Raw genomic sequence first — 15,203 nt, 5'->3', positions numbered from 1 at the left:
AATTTGATGTGCTAAATTCAACGAGTTATTTATATGAGGAGTAGCACTTATTAATTCATTTTGGGACAAAGGAATGAATGGTGGAGAAAACAAGATGAACATCTCCAAAATTAGTTAACTCTACAAGCTTTCCTTTTTTGCTATTTGTTTAAATTTTTGCTGAAATCACCATTCATAAATGTTCAGAGTTAAACTAAATATAATCCATGGTTTATCCTTTTTTTATATACATAAAGCATAGCTATGGATAAATATCCCGTAATATAGACTATTCATTATTCAAAACTTAAATATATCAACCACAATAAACATTTGCTTTAAAATGTAATATTTTTTTAAGATCTATTCCTTTTTTTTTTTTAATATGTCGTGTAACTTTTATATATCAAGTATTTCACATTTTATTTATTTTATTTTATACTTTTATTAATCTCAAGTATATCAATTAAATTTAATTAATCACTTTTAAGTTGAATTTAAATTTTAATATTCTTGTATCAATATTTAAAATTTAAAAAAGGAAAACAAAATTTAAGTAATATTATTTAAAAGTAAATAAATTTAATACTTAATATGTGAGAAGACTGAAGACATGTGGCTTAATGAAAAAGTGAATAATTCATAACTTAATAATCAACCTCTATATATACGGTCTGAATATAAATTTTTGAATGAAAATATGTTTAGCAGTATTTTCTAATGGAATCCTTTTTAAGAGTATTTTCAAATACAAGTGTTTTAAGATTTTTTCATATTATGTATCTATTTGTTTAATTTAACATTAATTTAAAATTTGAACTATTGATAATTTATTTAAAATTTTATTTAATATAATAAAATATTTAATAGCAATAACTATATTATTTACTATTTTTTATTAAATTTATTACAATTAAAATTGTCATATAATATATTTTAGATTATTTATTTAAATAATATAATTTAATTTAGTGATAACTATACCATGAATGAGAAAATTACTAGTTAAAGAGTAATTTACAAAATTGCTCTTGTTCATGAATGAGGATTTGAATTTATTAAATTAAAATTATTTTTAAATAAATAAATTAAATTTATATTGTATGAATATTTTTAAATTGAATAAATCAGAAAGCAACAATTTTTCTTATTAATAAAAAATATATAGTATTAAATAGAACTAAATTATACATAGAATATTTAAATAAGAAATATAAAAAATTCAAATTTATTTTTATCAATACGGTGTGCTAAAATTTAATTTCAAATTAAAATTACAATAATTTTAAAATTTAATATATATAAAAATAATATCTTGAATTTGATATACCATGTCAAGATTTAAAATTTAAATAAAATATATTTGAAATCAAAATAAAAATATATATATTAGGAAGGAATAAGAAATTAATAAAAAATAAATAAATATTCAATATAATAGAAATTGAATGACGTAAATAACTTCTAAAATCACTTTCGTTTAAAAGCAAATTCAGAATCATTATATAGAAGTAGGAAGGTGAATTATTTTTTCAAAGCTATTTTGTTTTAAATGAAATGTTTTGAAAGAAAGGGAATACTTGCAGTTGTAGATTCGAGGAGTTTAATTCTTGAATCTTGCTATTCAAGTCCATATTTTTTGGTTAGTTAAAAACTTGAAAGAGTAGAGTGGTAGAGCATCGCGGTTACTTCTTATTCAAAAGCTCCTCCTAACGGATAATTAAAACCAATTAATTTTTTCAATTCAGCAGCTACTTCTACCTCACTCAACACCTCTATTCAATGTACCCTCAAACCCAAAAACAATAAAAACCCATCTATTTTCTATCTCAAAATATTCAACATTTTCTACTCTTTCTTATTATCATCATCATCTGCTCAAAGGGTCTGATCAAATCGTTAGGAAAACAAAAGAACATGGGAATAAGAGATTTTCATATCAAGTTTAAGGTAAGTCAATATCCTTTTCCCTATTCCAATGTTGCGTTAAAATTCTTTGAAATTCATGAGAAACATGTTAATTGATACATGAGTTGTGACTCAGAGGCCTAATGCAAGGGTGTAAAGAAAATGTTACTAGGAAAAAAATGGTCTTGACCCTTTTGAGATTTTCTTGTCTGTGATATTGCTAAATGCTTGTTTCGTATCAATGATTAGTAATTGACATCAATAGCTAATCTCTCTATTGAGTTGGACAGGCATTCCGGTTGAAACGCTTTTTCTTTGGCAGAAAGAGAAATCAATGGAGTGCAAACAAGCCTTCATGGATGATTCCAATAACACACGGACATCATGTGGTGGAGCAACATGTGATTAAAGGTGGTTCTGATGACTCGGACTTTGATTCAGTTGTCATACAGAGAGAGCAAATGGACCACACAGAGTTGTGGTATTTTGGAATCTTTGATGCTCTAATTGGAGATGGGGTCACCAAGTATATGCAATCCCATTTCTTTGGCAAGAAGCTAAAAGAGGTAATCAACCAATGTTATGTAATTTTTTCTCCTGAACCAGACAATAATGCTTATGATTTGTTATTATACTATTTTGTTCTGGGTTTGGCTAATCAGCAATAAACTTGAAATTTAGGTTAAAATGTATTGAAAAATAAGGAAATAGATATATTTTTATGTTTTTAAATAAGAAATTTCTCTTTAATTCTTAACTAGTGTTGTTTTTCTGTTAAATTCTTGTGACAACTGATAAATCCTAAGTGATGGAAGCCAATATTTGAAATAGTGGAAGCCAAGAGCACAACAATAATATAGTTGTGGGAACGGGGTGCTTCTTTGGGGAGTAAACACAATGCACTGATTCATTCAGGGGCGGAGCTATGCTTGTTATAGATGGGCCATGGCGATCCCAAAATTTATAATTTTCTTTCATCCATATATGTATAAAGAAAATTATAAAATTTAGAGGTCTGATTTTTTATATATGGAATTTAAAAACACACAAAAAAATTCTAAAATTTGGCGTAGGTAATGATAAAACAATAAAAATTTATTTTTTAAAAATTGTCAATAATGACTTTTTAAAAAAATATTAAAATTATAAAAAGTCAAAACTTACCAATTGTTTTAAACAAATTAAAAATTAAAAAATGTCACTGATGTATTTTTATCAAATACAATTTTTTAAAAGTTTATATATTTTCGTAATTTTTTTCTAAAACACTATTTTGGTAATTTTGTCATTTTTTCCATATAAAAAAACCCAAATTTAGATCCTATATGTATATATAATAATTTTAAAGTTTAATTCAATCTTTTTATTCTTATGTTGTAATTAATGTTTAATTTTGGCTTCAAATGCCTATATATTTGAATTTAATTATTTAAATTTTTAATTGCTATAATAAAATCTTTACATTGATTTCTTTTTTTAAATATTAAATTCTTATTTTCTTTAGAAAATTATCATGAATAAAGCTAATTAAACCATATTTAACTCTTTCGCTTAAAATTTATTAATTAATAGATTATTGTTTAATTAAATTAGAAAATTTTAAAAGTTTATGATCTTTAAAAATCTTATCTTCATGTCTTATATAAATCATTCAACTTCAAACTTCGAAACTTGAAAGAAAAATTCTATCTCAAACATATTATATAACTTCAAATATTTGAATAAAAAAATAAGAATGTAAAATTTTTGCGTAAAAGAAAAATAGGGAAAATGACATGGCAGAGGGGAAAACATGTAAACTTACAGCTAGATGCATATATTAAAGTTGAACCATGGCACGTTTTGATTTTTTCTTGAATTTACAAAGCTAGCATTGACATATATTGGGAAACAAAGGTAAAGATTAAGATGTTGTACACCATAACTTCTCTATTTGAAATACATTTTTAGCCTCTTTCTGTGTCTCTTATGTTCCAATTACATGTTAGTGTCATATGAGGAGGAAAACCAAAGAAACACTCAAGAAAGCTTACCTAGGTGTAAGAACAAAGATCAGAGAGGCACATAGATCAGAAGAGGAAACATGCAGAATAGGTTCAACATCTGTGATGGTCATAAATGGAGAAAAACTTGTGATAGCCAACATGGGAGATTACAGAACTGTCTTGTGCAGAGATGGTGTTGCTTATCAGACAAATGGAAGACACAATCAATCAGCAAAGAGACATTGGTATCGCAGACTCTTTTCAGGTATCAAATACTTTCTATTTGGGAATTTCAGAATTTTGTTACTTTTTTCATTCATAACCATGGGAGGCTAACACAGTCCCTTCTTATAAATTGATGACTTTTTAATGATTACTTTATCACATAGCTCAATAGCATGTATGGTCGACGTAACCGACCATAAAACTTAGTTGTTGTTGTTTAATGATTACTTCAACTTTTTTTGAAAAACGACCAATTTTAAAGAATGTGTTACTAAGTGGACATAAGTTTTAGTTAACAAATCTCATGATGGATGCTATTCATGTGCACAAAAGTACGCATGATAGCATGTGAATCAGGGAGTACAACTAGTACAAAGCATTCTAAATTCTCAGAACTTGTGGTGGGAGCTGATAGGATCGACTCTGATACTGAATTTTTGATCTTAGCAAGCAATGGCATATGGGAGGTAAGGCCCCAATTAATATGTAACTTCAGAGATATTTGATTTGATTTCAGATAATATTTTTTAGAATGGTTATAGGGAAAAGGAAATAGTAGCTGATGAATCTCAATATATGTATTTGCAGGTGATGAAGAACCAAGAGGCTGTGAATCTTATAAGGCACATAGAAGATCCACAAGAAGCAGCTGAGTGCCTGGCAAAAGAAGCTCTGATTAGGATGAGCAAAAGCAACATTTCATGCTTAGTAATTCGCTTTGATTGATTCCTCACTAATCACCATAAGGGTGTATCCTTAAAAAGTTTTGTTGAATGCTCCTTACAGCAGTTGTAGCCAACTAACTTATGTTACTCTTCAAGATTGGTATAAGGCTTTTGAAGAGTTCAATCCACAACTAGATTATCTAATCTATGTGTTTGCACACTTTCATTACCAATAGAGAGAAAAAGAAACCGCGCTAGTAGGCCTAGAATGTGTTGATGGCAATATTATTCCTCTTTCTTTGGAATTCTTAGACGTGATTTGCATTCATGTTCAGAACGCTTGTTCATACACCATGTTGTGTTCCTAAGCACTATCTACAACTGTTAGATTGAAAGTAAACTCTTAAATTAGTCATGAAAATTCAACGTGTCAAGTGTTTTAGTTCTTAAAATTTTTAATATTTTTGGCAAATATCTAACCTTTTAAAATGACATTTATTATAGTTTTTTTAGTATAAAATAATAGTAAAAGATAGTTAAAGAAATTAACTAAAATGATTTTTTTTAAAAATGATTACATACCTTATTATTATTATTTTTTATTTAGATACCTATTTTTGAGAAAATAAAATGCTATTATAAATAAAAATATTAATTACATTTCTTAATTTATACGTTACTCTCGTAAGTAAATAGACAAGAAAAGGAAAGAAATTGTGAGCCATGAGTCATGACTAAATTAATTATAAATAAAAAAAATTATGTTTCACTCATGACTGAATTAATGACGAGTCAAAACTGACAATAAAATTTATGGCGAACGTATCTCGACATTATACATAAATTATAAAATTTAAAGATTAAAGATAAGAGATTCTATACAGTAAGATTTTCAAAGAAATTATATTAACATAAAAATTATCATTATTCAAATTTAAAAATAAGATATAATAAACAATATATACTTCATTTTAAAATTTCAACAGAATTATGCCTTCAAATATAATACAACATTAAATTAACTGGCCTTATTCTAATACCAATTAAACTATGGACAGAACCAAATTTCAGGGCTAGATTAGATCTTGAACTTTCCTAGTTGCTTCTGTTATTGGAGTAAAGAATTTGAATTTTTTATTGACCATAAAAAAATTGCCATTTTTATCTCTCTTAAGTGCATGACCCAAGAAGTAGATTCCAACAGCAACATATTATTTACTAATACTATGATATTTTCAGCTAAATAGTAACACAGGACCATTGAGGCCTCAAAAATAAAAAAAAGAAAGAAAAGAATCAAGTAAATGGTCACCGCTTCAGCCTCAAATTACACCCTCAAGCCATCATTATCTTTTTCTCTTTGCTGCTTCGGAATGGTGATAACAAGGAGAAAGAGCGAGAGGCTGCATAAGAACATATTATAATGTTCATATTCAAAACATTAATAGCCACCAAGATGATTAGATAAAGCAAGAGTCAGTGCATGTTTAGTTTAGTTTATTTTGAAGAAATAATCGTTATTTTTTCCAAATTTCTATGAGAACTTCCCAAAAATTAGCTATTATTTTTCCTGAAATCAGTGATTCCAAACATGCACTCAAGAAATTGAGCAAGTGCTTACATTTTTGAGGAGTTGTGCTATTTGTAGGAGTTTCATCTCGAGAGATCAAATTCTTCAGGGTATGAACTATGATAACACAGCAAATCCAAATATGGTCAGTTTGAGTATATCAGTCATGTCACAAATAAAATTGTATACCGTTTAGAACGAACAAGGATGAATATATGAAAAATCATCTAAAGCAAAAGCTATAATTCTTGAAAATATGAAACAAAATCAAAACAATGCTAAATATATATGAAAATATATCTACTGAAAATGAAAAAAAAAAAAAAAAAAACAAATGCACCTTGGATTTTCACCAAATCATCCACTTATTACTCAATGATTGAGTTTTTCCAGCAATAGTTATTTATGTTCATATTACCTTCATTGGAGGAACCATCAGTTCCAATCTCATTTGCTTCAGAACCATCAACACCGGCATTATCTGATTCCATGTTGTGTCCGGCAGTAGGTGAGTTATGGTTCTTTCTTCCAAACTTCAACAACCGTCTCAACCCTTTTGATGATTCCTTTACCTGAGGCTTCTCAATTACTTCAGGAATCTTCTCAAGCGTTGAGTTTCTGGTGTCAGACACGCGTGCTCTAAAAGTTTCCATACGATTTGATGCACTCTCGTAGATTGCAGGAGGAGCTTTACCATACTCAGAGTTTCGTGTACAACCATCTTCCAAAGAAGAAACTCGAGCATATGGAGCATGATAAGTCTCCTCAGTAATCTGAACGCCAGATGATTTTGAAGGTTCTTTCTCTGTATTATTTATTTTAACCTGAGTTTGGAAGAAAATATACTCAAAATTAACCAATGTATAAGAATTTATCCCATGCAAGGAGAATTCAGATAAACAACATGGGCATGTCAATAACAATAAATCAAATCAACATTTCTTGCCCATACAGTTGAAGCTCTAAAATATCGTATCTTTCCTAAAATTAAAAATCAAATATCAGTAAATTTATTAAAATTTCCTCTAAACATAGACTTCTCTTACACCACCCCAATATCTGAATACTACGAGTAAAAATTGGCAGAAAAGCAAAATTTTAACAAAGTGTACCAGCGCTCATGTTATAATGCAATTTCCCAACGTACAGTAAGGAGTAGAATTGGAAGTAATCCTATTGCTTTGCCATGCAAAAATTATAGGTAACACATTAGCAGCAGTTTCAAGCCTCACATATGAAAGGCCAAGTTGATTCCAATATTCAGCATATTTATCGTTAATTTATTTAAAAAATCATATGCCTATCAGACCGACAGAACATTCATAATAATTCATGATTATGTTCACACTTCACAGAAATTTATTTTATGCATAATATATCAAACATACACAAGAGTATAAAATATCAAGACAGTTAACTGTTAATGGATCTACTTGAAGTTATGAAGACACACCTTGGAGGATACGGATTGCACATATGATTTGTTCTCCCTTGTTTTTATATCTACTGAAACGGGTGCACCAACTGCAATATATCTCATCTTGGTCTCAGTTTTCTCCATCGCTTTATCATTGTCACACTGTCTCTTTGATATCCTTGTTTTGTCTTTTGACTTGCCATCAGTAATATCAGGGGCACAAGGTTTTTCACACTCAAGAATCACAACAGACTTCTCAATTATAGGGTTGTCATCTTCATCATCAACAGGTAAAATTCCAATTTCATTTTTCTTCTCCATGGTACCTTCTGAATTCAGAGAAGACTTGTTACCATTCAGCTTCTGTGTGCTCTCTTTAACTGATGATTTGTTTTGGACAATATCGCTTACTTTAGATGTTCTAATTTTGAGTTCAGGGAGGGTTGCAGTCTTGCTTATATCGTGATTTACAATAGCAGAAATCTTTCTGCTCTTATTTTCATCAGCTGCTTTAGTCATTGAAATTGTCCTAACACCCCGCGGTTTAACCGTGGAAGTCTGATGAATGGTACTCATTTTAGGTTCTGATAATCTTCTAATCCGTGCCATTGATGCCTTATCTATTGTACCACCACCCTTCTCTTGCTTGGATTTGGGTAAAGAAGGTGCTGCTCGGCTTAATTTGTTTGTAACTGAGTGCCTTCCAGGATTCAATCTGCCAGTTTTTTGAGGCTTTTGAAGAATCATTGGACCCAACAGAAGCAGCTCTGATGGGGAATCTTTGGTAGGGCGAGGATGACCCAGGCTCTGAATCACTAAATTTTGATCCTTTATGAGAACCTGGTGAAAGTTTTGTTGGAATCTGTTTCTTGGTTAGCTGTGATGGCATGGGTGACTTGGAAGTAATTGAGCTACTCCTGGCAGCAATTCTCTTTTGTCTCTCCATCTTTAAAGAGTCAAGGCGTTTTATCTCTTCCTCTTCCTAGTTATTATAAATAAAAGAAAAGAAATAAATAGACATGAGAAGCAGATCAATGACCTTGAAATCAATAAACTCTAATTAATCTATATGTAAACATACCAGAAAAAATGTTAAGTTTACTTCAGTTTTATGTTAATCATTTGACTTGGGGGGTGGGGCACGGTTAGTAGCCAGGGCAATACAAAAGATTACCTTCTCTTTCTTCATTTTCTGGAGATCAGCTTTGTAGTTTCGTAGTCTTTCAGCGCGTGCTCGTGCTTCATCCAGTGGACTCAGTTTATTTGTCTTTCCTCTCCTTAATGGTCCAACAGTCTTCTTTTTATCAGAACTATTTGCAGAAGGTTTTGATTTCTGCTCTTTATCCAACATCTTGGATCCTGGTTTTGTGTGGACCGATACTCTTGTGTTCTTTGTATCTTTTGAAGCACTGCCTCTAGTCTGGGCCTGCATTTCATACTCCAATGCAGGGTCATAACTCATTGACCCCTTTTCTGCTCCTCGTTCAGGTATCAAGTTCAATTCATCTGGTTGATATTTGGAAACCTTTTCTTCCTTCCTATGCCTATGCAACTTAGGGAACTCTGAGTCCATATCGATAGCATTTCTCTCAAGATTTCCAGCATCATTGACCCTGACTGACCTATGTTCAACTATATAGGAGTCATTGTTCATGTCATGAAACAACTTCCTTTCCAATTTATTGCCTGAATAACCTTGTCCATCAACAGCTGACACATCTGAGGAAGGATGTAAATTACCGGACTGACTTTGTTTAAGAGTGACGAAATCATCACCAGCATCCCTCCTATAACTAATCCTTCTCCTTCCATCTATTTCTAAAGATTGTACATCATCCAAAGACCTACCACCATTTCCAGACTGTCCTGACCTTCTAGTGTTCAAGAAATCCTCATTGGATGACCTATGCATGTGGATCAATCCCTTGCTAATGCTATGCATATCTACAGCTCCACCTCCTTGAATTCCATGCATATTCCGCCCAGTAAAATCTATAGGATCATTGACTGCAGCATGTTTTTTTCCTCTCACACGATCAACCTTTTCCAGATCAAACTGCTCTTGATCAATGGCGTGTCTATCTTCATCTACACCTCTCAGTAAACAATTTTGGAATGCTAGCCACTGTCCTCCATCAGCATCTTTTCCACAGACTGTTACTTCCTTATCAGATGAATTTGACCTTTTAAGAGATTCCCTACTGGTTCCTTTTCTCTTAGAGGTCTTAATAGATTCCTGAGCATCTTTCTCTTCATCAGTTTCAGAAGCAGAATCTGAACATGATCCACTTCCAGAAGAACGTTCTGTCTTTGTTATGTAATTGATGTTCCGAATGACCACCATGCCAGACTTCTGTCTGCCTGGTCGGCTACCCTTCTTTCGTCGTTCTTCAGTTTGTGAACCTTCCCTCTCTATATCCCAAGTTTCAGATTCAGTATTCAGTCTACTATCCATGGAAGGCCTTCTATGTCCCATAGCATTTGGTCCAGGGTCCTCCATTGGTGAACAAACTGGCTGCATATATGGACTGTTTCCTGGATAATTCTGATAGTAGGGAATGCCTGGCACTGGATATGGCTTAAACATAGGCAAAGTGCCTGGGGTAGAATTCACAGGCCAAGAGAACCCATTAAGTGGAAATTGACCTTGAATATTATCTTGGGGGCCTGCAGTTGGTAGTCTGTCCATTAAAAACACATCTGCAAATGTGTAGACAATAATGTCAAGACATTTTTTAGGGAAATAAAAAACAGACATAACAAATTTACTAACTTGTTCAGATTTATTGTTCTCGGCAAGTAGAATTTAAAATTTTGTTTAACAAAACCCCAGTTTAATTCTTCCTTTCGTTAGCCATCGATCCTATCAAATTGACAAACCCTTCAACAAAAATTCACAGCTATTGTTCACGGCATTCAATTCTTCCTTCCATTATAAGAGTGTATGGCTTCCAAACAACCCTTGCTCTCATACATCCCCCCAATGAATCTTCTTCCACCTATTATCTTCCCTTAGTCTACTCAAGAAAAACCTAATAATAATTCTTTCAATGACCTCAATGTCAATGTTAATGTAAATGTATCCACTGAATCACAATCAATGCATGGATATACAAGTTCAAAATGTGCTGGAGTTTTCAGGTACCTGAATTAGTATTCCCGTTACTGTCTGAGTCCAATTCAGTATGGGATGTAGTGAACATATTGGAAAGTATAATGCCTGATGCATTCATTGCAGAGAAGTCCGCACTATTGGGTGTCACTTCAGCAGCTTCAATTTCAAGCCATTGGCCACTTTCATGCTTTCTTTTCCATAGACAAATAAAATTTTTACACGCATCCCTGAAATGTGGCAATTCGAATCAGCAAGGTCATCAAGAAATCATACGTATGTTAACAGCAATTGGTGAAGGATCCAACATCTCACTAACCTAAAATAGTTAAGATAGAAAATTATTCTTACATCAAGCGTGATGCTTCAAAACATTCAGCAAATGACATCAACGATGGTATGTAGTCAACATCAAAACCAGCAGCAACAGCACGTGCAAATGCCATTCCTTGCTCTTTCTGCAGCGCTGATTTGCGTGTCTCCAGGACTTTCAAAAGCTGAACTCTAAAGCAATACATAAAGGAGTGAATACAACATATATGTTAACAACATGTTTTACACAATGAACAAAGGCTCAATGAATTTAACACTAAAATAAATCCTGCTTTAACATATATGTACAGAACACAATTCGGTCTGTGTGTTTGCTTAACTAATTTTTGTTGCAAAATTTCAGTTGATTCACTTCATACATCATATGTTAAGTGTAGTATTAATTTTAGATTAAATTCAAGGAGTCCTTATGTTGGATTGTAGAGAACCTCAACAGAAGTTGGGGTGGAAGGTCGTGGCAAGAAAAGAGAGAAATTTATCCAATTGTTTGCTAGAGAAAATATTGACAATTGTAGTATTCGTTAAGATAGAAAACAAGACTTGAAAATTTCCAGATGCTAAACTCAACCCACGGGCAGAGGGGGGGGGGGGGAGAGGAGCTACTAGACTTGACAATTGTAGTATTCGTTAAGAATTGTTCCCGCGCACAATATGGGTGTTCACATATGTTACTAAGCCCTAATACAATTAGGAAAAATGACTCAACCCAACCTAGCCTTAATTTAAAACATAGAAAAATGTACAAACATCTGGCCCAAAAGTTTTTAAGTTATGAAATATTCCTTGAATAAACCCTCTACACTCCCACACCTGTCAAATATCCCTAAATAATAATAATAAGTGCATTGACTTAAACATGCAGAGTTTAACACAGTGGTGGATTGGTATGGGTAACCAATTATCCTTGATGGGTAAATATCAAGTGATAGTCAAGCTTATATATAAGAGTATTAACAATTTTTTTTCTGCTCTACTTTTAGGAGTTATACTATATTCCATGAGATGGTTGATGGAACAAACATATGTCCAAAATCCAAACTAAAAATAAGTTCTATCTGAGTTACAATTGGTTCCTAAAGTAACTCTGATGACAGTTGGCCATGTTGGTGACATCTTTGCTTTATTCACTCTAAGCATATGAACAAGAGTTTGTTGAAAGATATCCAGGTCAAGCATGGATACTTGATGCATTTTATATTAATCTTACACAACCATCAACTAAATTTTCCTACCATTCTACAAAGGATGATCATAGCAAAGAAGAAAAGGAGTTAAAGAGATATAGAATTTACTTTGAATTTCCTTCTGATTTGGTACTTCCATTTGCTTCAGGTGACTGTGCATCAGACTCGCACATATCCACAGACTGATAAGAAAAATAATAAATCAACATAGGGCTAGGGTAATCAAGACCTTCTAACCTTGTAAAGTACAATAGCTTTCTCTTCATTATTATCCTGCCGAGTCTTCCTGCCTGAGCAAAGCAGCAAATTTTCTTAGTTGAAAATAATTATAAATTCCAACAAAACTTTAAATATAGTCATATTTGTTGAACACAAGTTAGTTCATAATAGTTCTATACAATAATAACTTGCAAAAGATGTACTTTTTCTTTCAAATTACCTTCAGTGCTTTCCATTTGTTTTATTTGGTTTTCTTCTACCTGCAGAGTGCAGATATATAAGTTAATTTAAACAGACCTTTAATTGCTGGCTGTGGTGACTATAAAATTTGTCAGACATTTACTTACAATGCTAATCCCAATAGTATGATTTCCCTGAATTGCAATTGCATCTTCAATTTGTAAGATTTCGGATTCTATGTTATGCACACGTTCCAATATCTCAGGAGTGCTCACAAAGCGAACAAACCTACAAAGCAGAGAAAATTAGTTCACCATGCTAATTTATATGAAATTCAATGCCACCTAGAAACATTTGTAAGAGAACAAACTTTGAGGCTATTTGGTTTCAGAAAATGTTTTCTATTTTCATTTTTAATTACAAAATTACCACTTTGTTTTCATTTTGTTTCTTGCTTTAAAAGATTTGTACAGGATACACTGAAAATAATTGTTTTCTGTTTTCAATGTTTCTTGTACAAATATTTGAAAACAAGAAAGAGAATAAAAATATGGTGACAGTTTTGTAATTAAAAGTGATAACAGGAAATGAAAGCAGAAACCATTCTTTTGAAATCAAACAGGCCCTTAAGTTTCCAACCTTAGTGTTACAGGTCATAAATCTGTGTTTATCTTTCAAAGGCATGGTTCACTGCCATTTCCCCAGTACTTCCCTCTGCTTTGAAAAGAGTAAGAGCAGAAGAAAAATAAAAGGAATTTTGGAGCAGATTTTACATTGAAAACAGGACCTCGAAAATGGCATTCTAGAACCATGTTGAGTACTGGAAGAAATGATAACCTCGAACAATAAGCATACTTAATGAAAGATCAGATCAGTGTCAATTCAAATTCCAAGATATACTGATAGGAATTATTAACACAAAAATAAATTACGATAAGAGACCACACCTTTCAACCGTTCCCTTGGTAAACCATGAGGCATAGCTGCCATGCTCAGGCACAAGAACAATTGAATATCCTCCCTTAGCAATTTGATTTTGAGCAGCTTTCAAGTGGGATAGAAACGGGTTAAGCAAACCCGAGGCAATCTTCTCCGTCTTTCCATTCACAGTTATAACCAAGTCAAACCTGATTTACAGAGAAGAGTTGAAAATCAAAGCAAAAAATCAGGCAGTAAATATTACATATAACGTGTATTTAAACACGTCTTTACTGACACAACAAAGAATGTTGCTTCACTCTGGACGCACATTATCGGCTATCAACTTCAAATCGAAACATGCAATATATCATTGTTATATGACTAATGAGTGACCTCTCTCATAGACCAATTAGTGACTTAAAAACCACTACTGCAAGCAAAGTACACTCTCTCAGTAACTTCCCCATTTCTTACACTTGAGTTCAGGTACTGAAGCTTTTGAGCAACAGCACAAAGCACTTCAATTTTTGTCACATAAAAAATTGACCACCGAATTTAAACTGATGAAATCGTTGACAACATTGAAAAATAACTAGAAGACAACACTCCAGTAGCAAAAACTAAAAATCATGTTGGCTCCAATCATATCAACACACTTCAGAGTAAAACTGAACTGAACCACTTGCAATTAAATGAGCTATAGTCCTTTAAATCATTATTATTATTACTTCTAAAAAGGTAGCCATTTCCGTTTTAATTCACCTCAATAGGAATATCATATATCCCACGTGCTTATATATATATATATATATATATATATATATATGGGGTGAGAAATGGAACTAAGGAAAGAAATCCAAGAAGATGCTAACACCCATTTATTAATTGGTCATTAGTGCATTACTATTACCTGGTTCTAGTTGGTGTGAGCTGAAACACAGCTGAATCCAACCTTGCTGAAGAGTTCATTGTGACAACCAGCCAAAGAGACTAAACCAACAACTGGGTTTTCTCAGGGATCACACATGAGTCTCTAAAGTGATCCTAAACTAACATACCCAAAAAAGAAAAAAGCAAAGTCCTAAAATGGGTTTAAAGTTTGGTGACTCAAAAAGACAAGCTTTGCTTGAAAAACAGGTTTTTGAGCTGAAAAAGGAAAAAGAACAGTAGCTAAGAAAACTTAGAAGGAAGAAAGAAAAGGGCTACAATGGCTTCCAAAGAGAAACAGTGAAGTGAGGGTGAGACAGGATCCAATGTGGTTCTTCTTTGGATACCAACTCCTAGCAGGGACCATCAACCTTCGTTCAGCTTCTTCACACACCCCAAATATCGAAGGTTGAATTTTTAGGAATTATGGAAAATCTTGGAGGGCATAACCGGGATTTCGTTCAACTTTGACAAACGGCAACCAAGTGACGCAATCAGACACATACTTGTCTTCTGATAACGACGTTACTTCTATGAAATTACTTTATTGCCCTCAAAAAATTTTTCTCACCTTTTTC

The 15,203-nt window shown here is 32.3% G+C and overlaps 1 protein-coding gene and 1 pseudogene across 1 annotated transcript; one reads left to right on the top strand and one right to left on the bottom strand.

Moving 5' to 3' along the window:
* The first annotated feature begins 1,896 nt into the window (after nt 1-1,896).
* On the top strand, nt 1,897-4,823 carry LOC113871501 (putative protein phosphatase 2C-like protein 44). Its single transcript, XM_027508594.1, has 5 exons — nt 1,897-1,929; nt 2,178-2,453; nt 3,876-4,137; nt 4,455-4,564; nt 4,686-4,823. The coding sequence occupies exons 1-5, from the start codon at nt 1,897-1,899 to the stop codon at nt 4,821-4,823; spliced, it is 819 nt and encodes a 272-aa protein (XP_027364395.1).
* A 1,274-nt stretch (nt 4,824-6,097) lies between these two features.
* On the bottom strand, nt 6,098-14,967 carry LOC113872264 (annotated as a pseudogene).
* Nucleotides 14,968-15,203: the final 236 nt, after the last annotated feature.

The sequence above is a fragment of the Abrus precatorius genome, unplaced genomic scaffold (assembly GCF_003935025.1).
Source record: "Abrus precatorius isolate BTA unplaced genomic scaffold, Abrus_2018 Scaffold7, whole genome shotgun sequence".
Lineage (NCBI taxonomy): Eukaryota > Viridiplantae > Streptophyta > Magnoliopsida > Fabales > Fabaceae > Abrus > Abrus precatorius.
Note: the sequence above shows the minus strand (reverse complement) of the source record. Positions and strands in the feature narration are given on the sequence as shown.